The 21,176-nt window shown below is 46.7% G+C and overlaps 1 protein-coding gene across 5 annotated transcripts in view; it reads left to right on the top strand.

Moving 5' to 3' along the window:
* RFTN1 (raftlin, lipid raft linker 1) overlaps nt 1-20,324 on the top strand; it is a 206,483-nt gene extending 186,159 nt beyond the window's left edge. For all 5 annotated transcript variants that reach the window (XM_017522502.1, XM_017522503.2, XM_037736225.1 and 2 more), the window contains exons 8-10: nt 9,263-9,366; nt 12,903-12,984; nt 18,941-20,324. In XM_017522502.1, the coding sequence (XP_017377991.1) occupies nt 9,263-9,366; nt 12,903-12,984; nt 18,941-19,345 (591 nt within the window). In that variant the 3' untranslated portion in view covers nt 19,346-20,324. The remainder of the gene's footprint in view (nt 1-9,262; nt 9,367-12,902; nt 12,985-18,940) is intronic.
* Nucleotides 20,325-21,176: the final 852 nt, after the last annotated feature.

Raw genomic sequence — 21,176 nt, 5'->3', positions numbered from 1 at the left:
TGCCTGTGGATCTCCACTTTCCATGGCCATATGAAAGCAGGACCCCTGCCCTCCTGAGTGCCACTGTGGCCAGCGTGTGCCGAGCAGGGTCCAGGCAGCCCTGAGAACGCCCCAGCAGGCTCTGCCTCCTCTGAACTGGCAGCTGCCACTTGACCTTGCCGTCAGCCACTTCCCTCCTGCAGAGTCCTGCCTGTGGCCTTCCCAGACCTCACCATCCATCCAGACAGTTTCCAGGCTTCTTGTGACTTGCCCTCCTGAGATATTTGATGGTGTGATCAAATTCCCTTCTTTCCTTTTTTTCTTCTTCAACTTTTATTTTAAGTTCCAGGGTACAAGTGCCTTATGTGCAGGTCTGTTACATAGGTAAATTTGTGCCATGGTGGTTTGCTGTTCAGATCAGGCCATCACCTAGGTGTTAAGCCCAGCATCCATTAGCTGTTCTTCCTGATGCTCTCCCTCTCCCCGCACCCCCGCCAGGTCCCATGTGTATTGATCCCCACCATGTGTCCATGTGTTTTCATCATTCAGCTCTCCCACTTATAAGTGAGAACATGTGCTGTTTGATTTTCTGTTCCTGCATTAGTCTGCTGAGGATAACAGCTTCCAGTTCCATCCCTATCCCACAAAGGACATGATTTGTTCCTTTTTATGGCTGCATAGTATTATGGACTGAATAAACAAAATGTGGTACAAAGTCCCTTCTTAAGTCTGTTTCCCATGCTGGATTGTCCAAGGGCTGATTCCTTCTCACTCAGCCCATGTTTTCATTCATCTTCTGCTCACCTCCTCACAAGGAAACCCAGCCCTCAGCCAGCCTCATCCCTCCAGGAGTTTTCACCTACCCTGTGTCCATCAGCACCTCCAGGTGTTTATCCCCATCCTAACCTTTCCCTGGCTCTGAGCTGCAGATTCGTTTCCTGTTGCTGCTGCAACAAATCACAGATTGAGTGACTTCAAACAACTCAAGTTTATTGTCTTACATTTGTTGAGGTCAGAAGTCTGACATGAGTATTAAGGGGCTAAAAGCAAGGTGTTGACAGGACCACATTTTTTGTGGAGACTTTTAGGAGAGAATCTGTTACTTACCATTGCCAGGTTCTAGAAGCTGTCCATGTTCCTTGGCTCATGGCCCCTTCCCTGCATCACTCCAGCCTCTGCTGCCATCACATCCCCTCCCCTGACTCTGGCCTTCCCGCCGGTCCCTTGTAAGGGCCCCTGTGATTACACTGGGCACACCTGGATAATCCTGGCTAAACTCTCCATCTCAAGATCCTTAGCGTAATCACATCGGCCACATCCCTTTTACGATGTTAAGGGAACATTTTCACAGGCTCCTGGGATGAGGTCGTGGGCATCTTTGGGGCCATTTTTCTGTCTACCGCAGGCTGTTTCATTTAGCTGCCTCCTGGACATCTCCACAGGTTCCTCAAACTCAGTGTGTCTAGAATAAATTCATTCCCTCTCATTGTCCCTCCTTGTCCCATGTGCCTCGGCTCAACACATGAGCAGCCACTGCCCAGCTCTCCAAGCTGTTGTCTGGATGAAACATAATGTTAACACAAATCCAGCACTGATGGGCACTTGAGTAGTCTCCAGTGTCTTGCTATTGCAGACAGCTATCCAGTGAATAACTTTGTGCATTTCTCTTTTTTAATATGTAGGATAAATTCCCAGAAGTGAGATTGTTGGTCAAAGGGTAAATGTGTTTGTAATTTTGAAAGATACCGTAAAATTGTTCTCCAGGAGGGTTGAATCAATGAGCCCTTCCACTAGCAGTGTACAAGAACACGTGCTTCCCCACAGCCTTGGCAACAAAGCGGGTTGCCTAACTTGTGGATTTTTAACAGTTCAATAGGTGAAAAAATAGTATCTCAGGGTAGTTTTAATTTGCATTTCTCTCATGAGAGTCTGCACTTTTCTCATGTGCTTAATGGGTGTTGGGATTTTCTCTTCTGTGATCTCTCTCCATATCTTTGTCCCTTTTAAAATTTGGATTGCTGGATTTTTTCTTTTCAATTTTTAGAAGGCCTTTTTTGTCTGTAATATGAGCTGCAAAATTTTTCCATTTTGTCATTTGTCTTTTATATCATACCTATGAGTTTTTATGTAATCAAATTTGTCATTTTTATTTTTTGGTTTCTGGATTCTAAGTTATTTAGAAAGGCCTTCCAGTGTTGCCTTTAAACATTAAAATAATAACATTTTATTAAATGAGGGGGATTGGACACAGGCATCTATTTCTTTTCTGAAAAATCCCAGTGAAATGAAACTAAAGGAATGATATAATTAGATAGATATCGGCAATTCTCATATTCTCAGATTCTATATTTGCAAATTCATCTGCTTACTAAAATTTATTGTAACCCCTAAATCAATACAAATGGCATTTTGTGGTCATTTGCAAATATGCAGAACAGCAAAAATTTTGAGTTGCCTGACGCACACGTTTCTAGCTAAGGTCAAACAAGGTGATACTGCGTCTGGTTTCAATGTTCATACTAAAAACAAGTGTCCTCCTTGTGGTCCACATAGTGCCACATGTTTCACATTTTTGTGCTTTTTGTTGGTGATTTAGCTGTTAAAAATAGCCCCTGAGCATAGTGCTGAAGTATTGTCTAGAGTTTTTAAGTGCGGGAAGGCTATGATGTGCTTACAACAAAAATACCAGTGATAGGTAAGGTTTGTTCAGGCAGGAGTTATAGCTGGCTGCAAGCTCAGTGTTCATGAATCAACACTATCTATTAAACAAGGTTATGTATTGATCAGTTTACAAAAATGTTGCGACCAGAGGCTTGCAAGACCCTAACCCTGTATTTCTCTTATGAGCAATGGTTCAATATTCACTAATGCACTGTTAACAATGACTTTACTGAACATAGCTACCGAGAATAATGAGGTTCAATTGTAGGTAGGCAGGTAGGTAGGTAGGTAGATAGATAGATGCCCACAAAAACAAAAAGATTAGAAGAAGATAAAGTAGAAGATGAATGATTTCAGTGAATTTTTAGAAGATGGAAAGTTGATAGAGGAATCTAATTCATTTAGCAAAATGGAGGAAGCTACAACCTGGACAAGAAGGGTGCCATTTGTCTCTTGCAGAACCCCAGAAAAGCTGTGATTTTCAAAGCACAAATCACCATAGGATGGGAGGTTGGGGGATGTGAACTGCAGAGCTGAAAAACAGGGCATTGGTTTAAAGTCCTAACCTGGTGCGGTAAGATCTCTAGCTCCCCATCTCTGTCTCATGCAACCTGGGCACTGTAGAGATAATGTAGGGATTAGAAGAAAGCACTTAACAAGATAAAGTAAATGTATCCGTGAAACAAAAACGAGATGCTATTTAAAAAGAAGCAATCAAAGGATAAGAAAGAGCTTTTAGATCTTAAAAATAGGGCAGCAGAAAATTTAAAAACATAATGAGTTGGAAGACAGAATGAAGGAAATCTCTCAGAAAGCAAAATTAAAAGAGTAAGAAAATTGTGAAGGAAGATAATAAAATTAAAACATCTAGCCAGGCACGGTGGCTCATGCCTGTAATCTCAGCACTTTGGGAGGCCAAGGTGGGTGGATCACCTGAGGTCAGGAGTTTGAGAGCAGCCTGACCAACATGGAGAAACCCTGTCTCTACTAAAAATACAAAATTAGCTGAGCATGGTGGCACATGCCTGTAATCCCAGCTGCTCAGGAGGCTGAGGCAGGAGAATCACTGGAACCCGGAGGCGGAGGTTGCAGTGAGCCAAGATCGTACCATTGCACTCCAGCCTGGGCAACAAGAGGGACGCTGTCTCAAAAACAAAACAAAACAAAACAAAAAACAATCTATCACACATTTTGATTAATACCAGGTCCAGGAAAAAAGAAGAAAAGATAGAAAATGGAGTGGAAAAAAGTTATCAAAGGTGGTGGGTGGTAGGAACACTTTGCAGAACCGAAGGGCAAGAATCAGATTGCAAGGCCATTGGGTGAACAATCCTTTGAGGAAAAAAAGACCCACACCCAAGCACATTGTCATTAAATTCTGGAACTTCTAGGGGAGAAAAAAAAAATCCTAAAACTTTTCAAAGCAATATAACAGGTTATAGTTAAAGTATCAGTAATCAGAATAGATTATCTCAATAGCATTGCTGACATCTAGAAGCTACTAGAGGAATACTTTCAAAAGTTTGATGGATAAATCAATATCAGCCCCGACTTCTGTACCTAACTTGTTAATTTAAAAAGTTTGATGGATAAATCAATATCAGCCCCGACTTCTGTACCTAACTTGTTAATTAAAACAAAAGCATTTTTAGAAATGCATGGATTCAGATGACTTCTAGGGCATTGTTGCCTAGAGAGTCACTAGAGGACGTGCTCCTGCAAAATGAGGAGGAAACCAAAAAAAGAGAACATGCCAGCCATAGACACTAATTTAGGAAGAACTCAGAGATGGAAAGCAACCAGACCAGATTGGAGCAAGGGTTCAGAAATGATGTCTCCAGTGGGGGAAAAAAATGGAACTAATGTATTTGGGCACATGGAATATTTATTGATGGGCATTAAATAGAGGTACTGCAACATGTGGGATAAATTAGTGATGGGTTCATACACAACCAGGAAGATGAAAAAAAAATTGAGGTAATAGTTAACTCTAGGAAAAATAAAGGGTCATATAAAAAAGAAGGCACGGTCATAGTACATTATTTGACCCAGAATTGAGCAATATTTGCAAAATTATGGTAACACAAACACTGACTTTTGATTTACCTTAAATTATAAAATAACCATTTGGAGCACAAAGGAAAAGGAAATAAGAAATGTATGTGGGAGCACTAAACCTTTATTTCCCACGGTAGAAGATTAAGATGCTTAAAATTGATAAGTAAAATAAGAGTAGCATAAGCACACCTTGCCAGTAATTTGTGGGCATTAGTGTTATGGTAGCAATTTTACAAAAGATGCAGAAGTAGTTTTTGCAGGACTGTTCCTTACGTACCCTGATTGGTGAAGGGCAAGGGCTCAGTCCCGTGGATGTCAGGAACAGAGGCAAACTGTCCCCAGTCACTGTTTGCAGGTGCTTCAGACGTAGTCTCAAGCACCTTTCAGACAAGGAAATCAAATTCCTTTCTTCATTTACAATCATGTATAAAGAGCAAAATATTTTCTTTCAAACTTCTTTTCTCCCAGATTGCTTCCACAGGATGAAACACAGGAGAGAAGAAGAGCAAACTGACATTCCGAATACAGACTTTCTCACTGGACCAATTTATGAATTCCTAATTATTTCCCTGCATAGAGGATCTTTCAAAATTATCAAATGACAAATGCATTTCTTAGTAAACTCTACGTTCTGTTGTCCTACTTTTTGGAGGCTAAAGAAAGGTTGTGTAGAATGTCTGTTTCTTCCGTTGATTTGCAACCACTGGAGAAATTATAGGGAACAAAGGAAAAAAGAGCCATAAACACAAATGAATTCCTTTTATACAAGTTGAAAAACCACAGGACATGCTCCATTTTTTAACACTCCAGGTGTGAGCGGAGATTACGTATCCACCACAGGAGAGTGGAGAGTTAATTAAAATTTTTGCTCCTACTCAGAGAAAGAAATGTCATTTTGTTTGATGAGCAGGCTGGCTTTTGAGTGCTGTTGGTGCTTTCTTCTCTCCTCACTGGAGTGTCGCAAAAAAGCAGATCAAAGAGAGCCTTCCATCCGGTTATGTTTCCTACCACCTTTCTTAGCTAATGGACTTAAAAGCGTCTTTCACTGACAGGCTCATCTTGTATTTTAGAAATGCCATCTCCTTCCTATATTGATAATACACAAACGGGTTTGATAGATGCTTACGGAAACCACATTTAACATTAATTAAGCCAAGACCATCCCAAATAGTTGGAGTGGGACAGTCTGGCAGAGTGCAACATCTCACCGCTACCTTTTGTATTTTACTTGTCAACTCACCATGTGATGGCCAGAAATTAACACGTGAGATTGAACCCTCAGCTCTCTCAAGCAGGGTGAGAGGGAGTTGAGGGTTCAGGCTCATGTGTTTTCCCTTTTGCTTTTGGGCTTTATGATTCCGCACCCTCTGGCTGACACCTCCTACCCTGGGGGGAAAAGATGTTTGGGAGAAATCCTGCTGTTTTTTTCTTTAAGAGTGACAAAATGAAATAAAACGGAGCAAAACGGAAGCAGCCGGTTCGCGGTCTAAGCAGGCGGGTCGGGCTGCAGCAGGGGTTGTTCATTGTCTCGAAGCTCCCGGTGCCTGCAGAGAAAACCCAGCCCGGGATGCAGCCACCAATAAAAGGACTCCATTCTGCCACTCAGGGCTTTGTGAGGCGCCAAAGCTTGTCCTGGTTGCCATGACGACTGTCTGATTGTGGCGGGTTTGTCACAGTGCTTGATAAAGTGGGAAGGTTATTCTTGATAGGCCCAAGTAATCATAACCTCCCAAAGCTTGAGTAGGGACTTAAAATTGTTTTTCCTTCTCTCTCTAAACTGGGAATATGGGGATGGGGGCAGGGGGTCTCAGGATAAAGCAACCCCAGGGCTCCTTGAGCAGGTGGTGAGCGTGGCACCCAGCAGGAGGAATACTGGCTGTGCTGGTCTGGAAGGGAGGCATGCATGTGCCCAGAGACCAGGCAGAAAGGATGGTCACAACTGCTGGGCCATCTCTGGCCTGATAGGGGCTTCAGGGAAGGGACCAGAATGGTGTTCTCTCCTGGCCTCTCCTGTAAATGGATTATCCCTATACCTCTCTCTCCTCTGCTCCCTTCCCCCTTCCCCCTTTCCCCTTTCCCCTTTCCCCTTCCTCCTTCCCCCTTCCCCTTTCCCTCTTCCTTTACTGAGTTTCCTCTTTCCCCTTCCTCTTCTCCACTTCTGCCTGTCTGAGTCCACTCATGCTGCTGTAACAGGATACCTGAGATTGGACAATTCATAAAGGACAGACGTTTCCTGGTCCTGGAGGCTGGGAAGTCCAAGGTCAAGGGCCTAGCATCTTGTGAGGGCCTTCTTGCTGTGTCATCCAAGTGGGGAGACAGCAAGAGACTGAACTCGTAGCCTCAAGCCCTTTGCTTGAGTTGGCATTAATCCATTCACAAGGGTTGAGCTCTCCTGACCTAAACACCTCCCACGAGGACCCACCATCCAGTGTCACTGCATGGTGGATTAAGTTGTCAACACATGGAAGCTCTCTGGGTGACACATTCAAACCTTAGCACTTGCCTTCTTTTCTCCCCTTGCTCCATCCGTTCCCTTGTGTTGCTGCAGAATTTCTAATAGAGCTGATCCTTTAAAAATACATTTTTTTTTTTTTTTTGCACATGGAGAATAATGGGAAAAGTTAGATTCGAGGCAACAGCTGATAGATTCTGGCCACAGAATTACAGACTTTTCTTTTGCCAGAAGAGACCTACACGATCACCTAGGCGGTGGTTCTCAGACCTAGCTGCATCAGGACCACTGGGAAGGGCTTTTTAAAGCACAGATTCTGGGGTGCTACTCCCAGAGTCCCTGCTTTATCAGGTCTGGGATGGGGCCCCAAGAATCTGGGCTTCTCATAAGTTCCCAGGTGATGCTGCTGCTGCTGGCTCAGGGGCCACGCTTTGGGAACCACTGACATAGGCCAGCACCCATTTTATACAGCTGAGGAAACTGAGGCTGAGAGTGATAAATTAATCACCAGGGGTTCAGGTGACTTGGTAGCCACTCTGGAACTGGTAGCCAGTTATAGAAGCTTTAAAAGCCATTTGAGGAGATGGGACAGGTGGTTCCCTGCTCTCCCTTCCATCCCCCTTGCCCAGGGCAGCCAGATGAGCTGATTCTCTTCCCAAAGGGCCGCCAGCAGAATAGCCACTCACCACACATGGCCGCCCTCTGAGTGGAGTACTCCAGACCACAGTCACACGCGCTGCCTCTGAGTTAAGCCGATCGCAGACCTTGGAATTCTAGGCCTGGCTTTACTTTCTAATTTGTATATGCCCAGGAAGCCTGCTTTGACTGTGGCTGGGATCTCTCCCACCTCTGCTGGCATTCAAAGTCTCATGGCCGCGCCAGCGAGCCCTTAGGTTTTCTAGTTCCTCACGTTTGTGCTGTTGCCTCTGTTAGCCAGTGACCTCCAGGGGCCAGAACCATGCCTTTGCACCCACCACGGCTCTACAGTTCTTGATAAATGAACTATGTGGGCATACAGGGTGGAAAGAATCTGGATACACGTTTGAGATTTTCGGAAGCCAACTACAAGAAGCCAAACTAGAAGGGATGGGGAGTCCAATTACACAGGGGGCAGGGGTGGGAGCTACACGTTCAGTGTTAGTGAAGATCCTGGAGTAAGAAATGAGGCCTGTTGCAGTGAGAACGCCCCCAGTGGTCAAAGCCAGTGCAGGGGCCTCACATCTCTCCCTGTGCTAGCAGGGGGCTGAGTTTTTAAATTCAAAGACAAGTATTAGTTAATCCAGATCCTAATTTGAAATAAAACATGGCAGGCCAGGCGTGGTGGCTCACACCTGTAATCACAGCACTTTGGGAGGCTGAGGCAGGCAGATCATGAGGTCAAGAGATCAAGACCATCCTGGCTAACATGGTGAAACACCGTCTCTACTAAAAAAGTACAGAAATTAGCCGGGTATGGTGGTGCGCGCCTATAGCCCCAGCTACTCGGGAGGCTGAGGCAGGAGAATCGCCTGAGGCAGAGACTGCAGTGAACTGAGATTTCACCACTGCATTCCAGCCTTGCAATAGAAAAAAAAAAAATGGCAGGATTCATTCATCCCTGCATGGACGGGCACGTAACATAGGCAAAGTGGCTTCTATGTGTGCATACACGCGTGGATGTGCATGTGTGTGTTGCTACTGTGGCTGACGCAAACAACTACTTGGCCATTTGTCAAATATGTTAACTCCCCACAACACGCTGAACTCATCCAGAGCAGCACGTGTACTTATATGCCCTGGATACCTCTCAGAGGCGAGACAATTATGCTTCATCTGTAAAACTCACAGGAGGCTATTTGTCCAGGCAAGAATAAAACAAAATTAATGGATTAATCTTTTGGCTCCAATTCCCTGCCAACGTCACAGGCTGAATTGGGGCCCAGCAGGAAATCCCATTGGCTGTTTGACTCTAAACTTTTGAAGTCAGCAAGCACTGGAGCAGGAGCCTCTGAGCGGCCAGGCGCCGCCACCTCTTTTCTGCTTTGCTGGATTGGCAGATGGAATAGTCCCCTCTCATTGCTTGGGACTTGGCTCATGGCAGCAGCGGCACTAATGCTGGCCTTGTTCCCCCAGGGTGTCGAGGTGCAGACAGACTACGTGCCCCTGGTGAACTCCCTGGCGGCCTACGGCTGGCAGCTCACCTGTGTGCTACCGACTCCCGTCGTCAGGACTACCAGGTAACAAGCACAGTAATCGTTAGGATTCTATTGAACACTTATTCTATACTAGTGATCACTGTTCCTAATAAGCACTTCATGTCTATAAATTATTTAATCCTGTGCAAGAGGCCAGTAGTTATGTAAACTTTCCCACTGGGAAGCAGCAGAGCCAGAATTTTGCATTCTTAACCACCATCACCCAGAGAATTCCCCTGCACCCCATTTCCCACATGGGGGGCCCTGTGAGTCATTACTGCCCAGCATGTCAAAGATGAGCTGCCCAGAATGAGGGGACCCAGAGCCTCTAATGCAAAAGAAATCCAGCACCAACTCTGTGCCTTGTGCTAGGCTAGGTAGGCACTTTACAGATAAAAATTTCAGTCCTCAAAAAGAAAAGAAAAATCCTATGAGTATTATTATTAAACCCACTTGACAGCTGAGGAAAGTGTAGCCAGGGAGGTTGAGGGACTTACCCAAGATCATGGCACTGGTCAGTAGCTCCACAAATGGATTGTAAAGACCTGCCCTTCGGGCCTTGCTGTGGCATTCCTTAAAATTTCACATTCATGGTCATTTGTTCACCCTCAGTTCTGCTCGCCCTGCCTTGAGCCCTGTCATACCAACCATAAAAGGCCCTCCAGCTATATGTTGGGCTTACTATCCAATGTAGTCCTCCTTACTGCCCTGTGGGGTTGCAAGCATGGGTATGATTCCCATTTTGCAGATGAGGAAACTGAGGCTGGGGAGGCTTGGTCACATACTTTCGGCTATATAACCAGTTAAGTGGCATAAACTGGGCCTAGAACCTCAGCCCGCTTTTCCTGGAGCAGGCTGCCTCTCTGCTGATGCGAGGAGCGGGGAGGCCCCTCCTGCGGCCCCCAGAGCTCCGCCTTCTCCAAGTCCTGCTGCACAGCCACCACTGGAGAGTGACAGACAGCATGAGGCAAGGCTGGTGACCAGGGTGATTGAGAGTACAGAATCATGGTAACAGTTGATGTCTTTCCAGGTCCTTGGCTCACCGGGCTCCTCAGGTTCCACGCTGGGTCATAGTGGGTCAGCGCACCAGGGGGAGCTAGTCTGTGGCCACTTTTGGGCCCCTTGGCCACTGGGAACCATTATATTCTTTCTCAGCCAAGACTTCGACAGGCACAAGGCAGTGAAGTGGTATAGAAAGAACCCTGGATTTGGGGCCTGAAGACTTGAACCCAAGTCCTCAGTCTGCCACTTGCCAACTGTGTCATGTTGATCAAGTTACATAGCTTCTCTGAGTCAGTTTCCTGGTCAGTTTCCAGATAAGACTCACAGTAAGAATGCATTGGAATGTGAAGGCCCAGCTGGTTCTGAGCCATCTAAGCCCAGGGGCTTGGGACAGGTCTGTCTCAGACCTTCGCACCTGCTAAATAATACTTCCTAGTCCTCCACCTCCCTGTTCCTTAAATGACCACTTGGGGTGGAATTTGGCGAGTTTGTGGGGACGCCGAGGCGGGTGGATCACCCGAGGTCAGGAGTTCAAGACCAGCCTGGCTAACATGGTAAAACCCTAATAATACAAAAATTAGCTGGACGTGGTGGCACATGCCTGTAATCCAAGCTACTCTGGAGGCTGAGGCAGGAGAATCGCTTGAACGCAGGAGACAGAGGTTGCAATGAGCCAAGATCACACTACTGTACTCCAATCTGGGTGACAAGGGCAAAACTCCATCTCAAAAAGAAAAGAAAAAAGTGCGTGGAACTGGGCAGATTTGTGTTTGAATCCTCACTGTGTGATCTCCAGCCTGCTCTTGAGCTAAGCTTTTGTTTCCTTCTATAAAAGTGGGAGTAGGATTCCGTGGAGCATTGAGGTGAAGCTTAAATGAGCCATTACGTGTGAAATCTCCCGCCCAGCTGCTAGCACAAAATAGGTGTGGAGCAAGTATTATTTCTCTCCCTCTTTTTTCTTAGAGACTTTGTAGCTGAATGCAGTAATATGTAAAGACGTTTACAAAACAGAGATTTAAGAAATGCAAATTGAAACCACAATGAGACAGAGCCTCACACTGATTGGGATGGCTATTATCAAAAAGACAAAAGTTAAGTGTTGGCAAGGGTATAGAGAAAAGAGAACCCTTGTACGCTCTTGGTGGGGCTGTAAATTAATATAGCCATTATGGAAGAGAGTATGGAGGTTTCTCAGAAAACTAAAGGTAGACTCAGCACACGATCCAGCAATCCCACTTCTAGGTATGTATCCAAAGGAAGTGAAATCCGTATGCTGAAGAGGGGTCTGCATTTCCATGACTTTGCAGCTTTATTCACAACACTAAGAAATGGAAGCAGCTTAGGTTTCCCTCGTCAGACAAATGGATAAAGAAAATGTGGTGTATATACACAATGGAATACTATTCAGCATTAAAGGGGGGGGATTCTGTTACTTATGACAAGGATGAGCCTGGAAGACATTATGCTAGGTGAAATAAGCCAGGCACAGAATGACATACCTTATAATCTTTCTCATATGTGGAATCTAAAAAAGTTGAACTCATAGAAGCGGAGAGTAGAATAGTGTTGACCAGAGGTTGCGGAGTGGGGCGATGGGCAAAGGAGAGATATTGATCAAAGGGTACAAAGTTTCAGCCAGACAGGAGGAATACGTTTTGGTCATCTATTGCATAGAATGGTGGCTATTATAAACAATGGTGCCTTGCATATTTTACAATTGCTAAAAGAGTAGCTTGTAAATGTTTTCACCATAAAAAATGCTACGTATATGAGGTGATGGATTTGTTAAGTAGCCTGATTTAACCGGTCCACATTGCAAACATATATCAAAACATCACATTCTACTCAATAAATATACAATTATTATTTGTAAAGTTAAAATACAAAATCAACAGAAGGGTGGAAGCAGGGGAAAGAAAACAGTGATCTTTACAATATTTCTATCATCTCTAAAGGCAGCTCTGGGGTCTTGCCTTCTGGAAAGAGAATATTCACTATATTATAAGATAAGAGCTGCCCCTCCCTCGCCTGCTTTGCTCATATGAGCCAGAGCTGGTTAACAGGTACTGCCTTGGGGGGCCCGCCTGGCACTGCGCAGTCTTTGGTGCGCCTCCAGGAGCCATGCGTGGCTGAGACCCTGGGTGCAGCCGTGTCCTCTGCCCACCGTCCTGTAGCAGCTGGAGGGCTGAGCTCATCACCCAGGTTCTTACCTACCTGGCCATCATTACCAGAGACAGATTTGGAAGAGGCCCCTGCTCCTTTGAGATCCACTGAACCAGCCAATGTGTCCTCATTTGGCCAAGATACTGTTACTTCCCATTAAGGGAACGGGTGTGTCTAGCTAGGAAGCTGACTTTGTAGGGATACCCAAAAAGCTTTTGTTGGGCATCTGAGGTACCCCTTGGAAGCAGGGTTGGATGGCCTGGGAGTGGGGGGTAGAGCAGGTGCCTCTGACTCCTAACTGTCATAGTCCCGGGTTGGTCTGCTGTGGAGAAGTTAGGGATGGCAACATCTGCATCAGGTTTTGGGTTCCTCCAAGGCATCAAATGGCTCATTCTCAGCTCTGTGTGTTACAGGGAGGGGAGTGTATCCACCAAGCAGATTGTCTTTCTTCAGAGACCGTGTCTACCTCAGAAAACCAAGAAGAAAGAATCGAAGGTAAGAGACTTTGATGGCCTTCCTAGGTTTTCCTCAGCAGGGTTTCCTCTTCAGTGGATTTTCTGCAGCATTTGAGGGGGCAGGCTACTCCAGCTTCCAAGGACTCCCAGAGCCCCTGGCAACCTGAATCACATCTCGGGCTGCTAAAACAGGACAGCTGAGGGACTGGAGGGCCTTGTCTGCCATTGTCCTGCTGGGCAGGCCAGAAGGATGGAGGAGAGAGGCTCTTCCGGAAGCTCCCGTCTGCCAGGTAGCATCACTAGGATGAAAAGAAGGGCATGAAGTCAGCTGCAGTCTGACCACGGGGTGGGGATGGCTCGAGCTCATGGCCAGCTTCTCTGTATCTTAATCTCATTTCCAGCTGGTTGGAGCTCTGGCCTGCCTTGTTAGATTCCTCAGGACCTTGGAAGTGTGCTGATCTGGGCAGAGAGACCCTGCCAGAATCCCTTCTTGATAGGCCTAGACCCAAAGGCCTCTGATGGCAGACAGGGGCTAGCCATAGCCTCTGGCAGCAAGTCCTCAGACCAGGCTGTCCTCAGAGATCCCCAGGGCCCTCCTCCATCTCTGGACTCCGCATGAACTGCCCTAGAAACACAGTTCACCAAGACTGGCCTTCTCAAGTCTTCCCTGGGATTCCTGAAGGTGAGCACAAGGGTCGTACCAGCCGGAAGTGTCAGCAACCCTTGTGCCAGGTGATTCCGATGCCTCCCACCCCGCACTGAGCAGCCTGCGGTGCTTCTCCTGAGGACGTTTCACCAGTTGCTTGGGAAGAGGCTGGGGACTTGAGCGAACTCCCCAAAGCCTGAGTCAAGTGTCACCTGGATCCAGCTCACTGCACCTTTGATGGCTGAGGCCACGCTCTCAGCAGAGCCTGCCTGACCTGCTCGGCTCCTCACTCTTGGCATCACCCCTGTATTCCTGATGCTTGGTTCCTCGTGTTCTTTGGACACAGAGCCCTGGGGCAGGAGCATGAAGCAAATGAACAGATTGCAGCAGCCCCTCACCAGCCAACAACTCCAGGGGGAGCCCACTTGTGGAAGGAGTGCCAAGGCAATGGTGACTTGAAGCCAGATGGGCTGAAGTGTGGAGGAAGGTCTTTCTCCAGGATCTGAGGGTGTAATGTGACAGGTGACAGTGCAGTGGACCAGAAGGCAGCTGCCGGCCCACCAACAACAACCAGGAGCAGGCAGCCACTGGCTGGAAGATGGATCAGCCGCAGGCTCACGGGGACTGCATGCATTCAGCAAGTGTGACACTCAACACAGAGTGCACACGAGGGCCCCTGTCAGACGCTGACAGACACTGCTGCAGCCTTCGAGGGAGATGGTGCCACCTTTGCCTAACAGGTTCCTGGTTGTGGGACACTCAGATTCCAAAGGAGAGACACGTGGGTGGATGTTGGTATGAAGGTCATGGCATCACACGGAGGGGAACAAGTCAGTGGAAACTTGAGCAGGCAGGGAGATTTTAGAGGTAAATTTGTAAAAGCTGTTATAATAATGTAGAATTGACTTTCCTCCGGGAAAATTCAGAGAGGATGGGACCTACTGTTTTTTCAGTCAGTAAAAACTTCTAATCCCAATCAGCTGTACTTATCTGGGTAGACGGCTTTCTCTTTCCATGTACCTAATTATTTCCTCCCTCATTCTAAGACCGGAGGTGGCTGGTGTGGAGCACTTGTTCTATGCAAGACTCTCTGGGTCGTCTTACAGATGGGAGTACCCCAGAGAGGGGGCTGGAAAGCCAGACTCCCTAGAAGAATCTTCTGCATTGAGCGTCCCCTCCTCACTGCTCAGCCAACACAGGGCAGCGTCCTGCTCCCACAGGCCTGTGTACCTGGTGACCGTGAGTCACTCCATCCGGTCTTCCTCATGCCTGAGCTCTTGCAGCCTTGACGCTGGGGCCACCCCCACTCCTTGAAGCAGCTTTTCTCTTGGTTCTTTCCCACCTCATTCTCCTGGTTTGCCACTAAATTCCTCGGGGTTCACACCCAGCCCCATTTTCTCCCTTCACTCTTGCCTTCCTAAACCTCCTTCACCACCTCTGTGCCAGTGACCATTCCATCTGTACTTTCAGCCCTCACTGTGCCCCAAGACTCCAGCTCCATCCATCCTGTGGCTCACCCAAGCTAAGAGCAAGCCCATGACTCTCCCCCTCCCCATACCTGGCTCACCAGGCCCACTGCACCTATCTAGAGGAATGGCACCCACCCCTTAGGGGCTGTCCCTGCTGACACTCCCTTCTTCCCCTGTATTCAGTCTATCCTTAGGACTCATCTGTGTTAGGTCCCAGAGGCTCTGGAATCCCTCCACCTCTCTCCACCATCACTCGCTTTGGCTGCTCCAATCTCAACAGATCTCCCCTTCAAATGGGTTCTCTATTCAGAGCCAAAGTGATCTGTTAAAAAGGCAACTTGAATCCTGTCATCCCACTGCTCAAAGGAGTTCTGAAGTTTTGTATGACTCTGAAGCCAAAGATGGAAGTCAGCACCGTGGCCCTGAAGGCCCCAAGGGATCTGGCCCCTCTTACTTCCTCCGTCAGCCTCCCATTCTCTGTAGCCTCCAGCTCCTCTGTGTCGCCTCTGCCAAGGACTCTCCTCCTTTCTGGCTCCACTCAAGCATCCCTTTCTTGGGACAGTGCTGTCTCCTTTTACACCAAAGCAGGCTTCTTTGTACCACACTGGAAAAGAACCGTGTTCCTCCCCTTCAGAGCTCTCCTCTGGGCTTTTAGTTATTTGTGATCATGATTTTATCCTTTCCAGGTAGAGCCAGACAGAATCTCCAAAAGAGAGGACCTTTTTCCTGTGTTGTGTACCCAGTACCCAGATTTTAGTTGGTGCTCAACAGATATTTGTTAAATCAATGAATGAGTAATCAACTCCTGAGCAAGGACATACATATATCCAGCATTTAAACTTAAGAAATTGCAAGATTGGCACACTGAGGATGTGGCACACTTAGTCTTCTTTTAATCCGCAACATGGACATAATTTTCTAATCAAGACTTTTCAGCATTTGAAAGATACCTCTGTGTATGTGCGTGTGATTTTCAAAGCAAATATTAAACTCCTTCAAAAGGAATAGTGACTTCTACAATTCAGGGGAAGACTTCCAGCGAAACTAAATAATTGGCAGTTTTTAAAATGTGCAAATTAAACCCATTGGCCCCTGACGACATGGAATTCTGGACACACACTACTGTGACGTGAAGGAATTTTTTTCCTTTTAGACAGTTATTCTGAATTGGGTGGCTAGTTGGATTTGGTGACACACCCAACCGCCACAGATGCTCTGGCTTGGGAAGGCCCCAACTCAGTGCAGCCTGTTTTACCTGAAGCTTGCTGGTTAAGCTCAGAGACTCCCCAGGTCCTGCTCAAAACATGGGGTCCATTCCCCAGGCTAGACTGCGTGCCTTTAAGTGGTGTGGATGTTTGACCTGCTCTCAGAGGCTCTACCGAATTCTGGCATAGTCCAGGCCTCCTCTTGCTTTCTGAGACACCTCCTTTTTGAATTGTTGGGCTCTGAAACAACAGTTTTTGTTGTTTGCTTTCCACCGTCCGTGTTCTCCTTTTATATCAGATCAACAAGATGTGTGATCTTCCCGAGGAAACTGGGTATGGCCAGGTGTCCAGAGGAAACTATGGAAGCTCTGTTGTTTATTTAGCAAGAGCAGCCCTTGAGATTGTCTGGGCTCATGTTAGATGGAAGGTCTAGCATGTGATGGAAATGTCTTCAGTAGTACACGGCACAACAGCAGAGGGCGCTATTCACATCAAATACAATGTAAACAGGGCCTGGAGGTGTGCACCGCCGTCCTGGAGGCTGAGACAACCATTTTAGAGATGAGTAACTTGAAACGCAGATTCATGACCTGCCTAAGGACTGACAGCTAACGAGTGCCAGCACTAGGATTTGAACCTATACTATAATGCTTTGACATTTTAGCACTTAGGGCCTCTTAGCCAAAACAATCACCACTTTATTGGCAGCAGTAAAACTTCCTCTGACTTTCCTGAGAGCCGAGTGCCTCTCGGAATACTATATTATACAGGTAGGCTTAACTGATCTTTTTCTAAAAACATGTCAAATGATATAAAATGTGAAGAGGCTCTGACTGTTTTGGAACATCCATTTTAAAAAAGATAGATTCTTACATTTGGGCTGGAATAAAATGCAGTGGCAGCTGCCTAGCACAGGGCAGCAGTTATGAACCATAGCACGGTGCCCGGAAGCCATGGAGGCTTGGTGGAGGCAGCCGCCCTCATGCTGAGGGCCATAATCAGCAGCCTCCTCCGGTGGGTCTGGAGCCTCGAGATGCCTGCCTGGCAGGCTTGGCTGAAGTAGATGGGTCTGAGGCACCACTTAGCTTACAGAGCAATCCTATTATTGGGATCCTCATAGTTTGGGTGGAAAAAGCTCCACCCATCTCCTAGGGAGATCTGTCAGCTATAGTATGAGACATTCCAAAAGAGATCAAAGGAGAAACCCATCCAACATTGTAAGTGAACTAACTTGGGAATTTTGGGGAGTACAGGGTGGGAAAGGACTGGATAAATGTTAAATCCTAACCTCAACATATATTTCACTCATGTTTCTCTACTTTAATGGAACATTCCGTTACCATTCTTATCGAAAAAAGTGTTAAATCCAAGAATCCTATATTAAATCTCAGAATTCTGTGTTGAGGCCAATGTTTTATTTGAGGAAATAGACCTCTACCGTGGAAAACTGCAAAAATGGCAGATTTTTAAAACATTTACATAGCACATTTTTGGTTTTTCCTAGCAAAGTGCTCAGAATTATTTACAACATGGTAAAGCCTTAAGAAATCATTTCCCACTGATGGTGCAACTGCATTCTTGGGCTCCCCTCCCTAGCCCAGCAAGAAATCATAGGAACCGAAAGCTCCCCTTTTCTTTCAATTATAGAACATCTAAGATTTAAGTGCATACTTGGTGAAACCAATGTGATGCAACTGAAGCACAAGGAAGTGGCCATGGTGGGAACTTAAAACTAAAACCTTATGTGCACTCCAGGTCACTGAGATGAGAAATTCATGTTGAGAAACTTGGCCAGTGAGTGGCGGAGCTGGGGCTCCCTTGGGTGGTCTTGCTCCAGAGATTTGATGAGACCCCGGTTGTTGCCCAACTCTATTACTGGCCGTGTGACCTTGGGACTCTGAGCCTCTGACTTCCCTGTCACACCGGGAAATGCTTGGTTACAGGCTGGGCCCCCTAGGAAGCAGCCTCTGAGATTTGGATGAAGTTTTTAGCGGGAGTTACCTTAGGAACACTTGCCAGTACAGGAGTGGGCAGAGGGCAAATTTGGGCTGTGATGCAGTCACAGTCCCCCAGGTTGGCTTGGAACTGGGACGGCGTTTCGGTTGTCCCAGATTGGGACCAGGAAATGGGTTGTTGAATCCTACCTGGGCCAGTCATTGGCTCTAAGTTGCCCTGGTGCGACCTTCTGTGAGGCAGTGGTCTGCAAAGGGCTATCATCCTAGCTAGGGAGTGGGCCTGCCAGTCCTGTAGGGGATCTGAGTGGTGCAGCACAGTGTCTGCCCCATAGTCTGGGCCCTGCCTTACTGAGGTGACCTGGTGAGACAATGCCAGCCCCATGCCTGGTAATCCACAGCCTGCTCACAATGGAAATGAGTAGCTGCAGCCCTGACTTATTGGGAGTATAGAGCCAGTCAAAAGAAACACTCCTCTGCCCTCCCAGAACCTGAAATCTACATCTAAAATACACATCCTGGAAGGCATAGGGAAGGCTCTTGGTGGGAGTGTGATGTGATTGGGTGTGATTCAAGTTTGGTGCCTGTACTGCTTGGCTGGAGGATTCTGGGAATTGTACTTCTCACTTAGAACACAGTGTGGGTATGAATGCAAACAAGGCCTTGGGTGAAGCTCTGGGTTCCCAGAGGCTTGTTGTTTATCCCTGTCTTCTCTGATTTCTAGTTTCAGTGGCGGTTCTCCAGAGAAGAAATGCACAACAGGCAGATGAGGAAATCAAAAGGTAAACTCAGTGCCAGAGACAAACAACAAGCAGAAGAAAATGAGAAGAATTTAGAAGACCAGTCTTCCAAAGCTGGAGACATGGGAAACTGTGTTTCGGGACAGCAGCAGGAGGGTGGAGTCTCCGAGGAGATGAAGGGCCTTGTCCAAGAGAATAAGGGAGAACAGCTGTCCCCTGGTGGCCAGCTGTGTGGGGTGGGTGTGGAGGGCGAGGCTGTGCAGAACGGTCCTGCTGGCCACAGCAGGGCCTCGGTGGGGGGCTGCACTGGGCATTCCAATCCTGGAAAAGATGCCAGGGCCGGGGATGCTGAGGAAGTTGGAGAGGTTGGTACGGCTGAAGAAAACTGAGTGTCGGGCAATTTCTGCTACAACTAGATGAGTTGCCAAACCCAAGGCATGTCGCCAACAGCTGGTTTGGGGGCTGGTTTCCCTGGTGTTGTGTGTTAACCTACCCTTTGGCTTGGCTTGACCTCTCCTTGTGAGCTCACCTGAGCCCTTCCAGGGCCAGGTTCCTGACAGTGTTGGTTTTTGCACATCTATTGGAAAGGTGTCATTAATGACCCCGTGTGAGAATGCAGGAGGTCAGGTTATTTCTTCTAGACCTCAGGGCTGGAGGCCCAGTCCTGGCTCCACCACTCCTCCAGCCGGAGGGTCTGAACCATCCAGTGCCTGTCTGCCCCACAGGGACTCCGGGGAGCATTCAGGTCAAATCCACGGACACCTTGGGCTACAAACCAAGGCTGGTTGTTCATTCCATACCCTGTGGGGGCAGTGTGCCTCCCCTGCAGCTAATTGGTGACTTTACAGAGCCCTGTCAGCTGCCCTCCTCCACCTAAACCCCTTAGACCCTCCTGCTTTGGCAAAGAAAATGATACGGGGGAGGGGAGGTGCTCCGCTTCCCAGCTTTTCTCGAAGTAGTCCTATAGATACTGGTAATCTGGAAATGAAGAAGTAATTCCGTGTCTGCACCTACTCTTGCAGAATGTTCAAGGAAGGATTCTGTGTATTAATGCCAAAAAGTTGTTTTTAAAGGTTTTGTATTGAGCACATCATATGAACACACATTACTTCTGTCATTTCAGGGCACTGGGACTGGCTGCTGCCCTTGCTATGTGCTATTTTAATCAGTGTAATATTGGTCAAGTTGTTACCCATGTATGCTGTGTCGATCATGTGTTTCTATCGTCCAGAAAGTATTAAGGCTGTAAGTAGATACAACTGGCCAACCTTGGAGAGAGAATGCCGATTGTCTTGACCAAAACAACAGCCTGTCTCCTCTTGTTTAGTTACTTACGGCAATAAATCATCTATGAGTTAGTGCACTGTGGGGAGTGTTTATCGTGTCGCTATGAAAAGTCCTGGCCTAATGTCCAAAGGACTCCAGCCCACACCCCCCATTCACTCTTCAAAGTTTCTAACTTCTGGCAGCATGACGTGGGGGAGGAAGACCAAGTTCCCATGGAAAGCTGCAGAGCCAGCGAAGCTTGCTGTGCTTTCTCATCATCTGTGGAAAGAGATGGCAAGTGGAACTCAGATGCCACCAGGTAAGGGGTACAGCCACCTGCCATTTCTGGGATGGTGGAGACAAATACCTTTTGAAAATAAACAAAAACCTCACATCGATGTATTAACATTGTTTCTAAGCTCTTAAGTAAATTATTTAATAAGGCAAGTCTTTTCCCTTTGCAAGTTTACTAAAATAAAACACATTTGTAAATATATTTTTGTAAAGCAGAATTTAAAACCTTTGACAGCTACATTCATGTAGTTGTTTCTTCTTGACCCACTCCCCACCCAACCCTCGGGGCTTAAAAAGGTTGAAGGCCCTGTTCAAAGAGAAGACAACTTTTTTTTTTTTTTTTTTTTCAACTATTTTTTTATGACATTTGCCACAACTAAGTTTTTAATATCCAGATAGCATTTTGATTTAATAAAAACTATCTCTTGGCATGTGTCTTTTATATATTTATATAAACTCTTTGACTTCTGGGGTACAAGTGCAAATTGTGCAGGTTTGTTACATAGTATACACATGCCATGGTGATTTGCTTCATCTATCACCCCATCAAATACATTAGGTATTTCTCCTAATGCTATCCCTCCCCTAGTCCCCCACCCCCAACAGGACCCAGTGTGTGATGTTCCCCTCCCTGTGCCATGTGTTCTTGTTGTTCAACAT

This window comes from Cebus imitator, unplaced genomic scaffold, assembly GCF_001604975.1.
Source record: "Cebus imitator isolate Cc_AM_T3 unplaced genomic scaffold, Cebus_imitator-1.0 Scaffold24, whole genome shotgun sequence".
Taxonomy (NCBI): Eukaryota; Metazoa; Chordata; class Mammalia; order Primates; family Cebidae; genus Cebus; species Cebus imitator.
The sequence above is the reverse complement of the archived record's forward strand: the minus strand, read 5'-3'. Positions and strand labels throughout refer to the sequence as shown.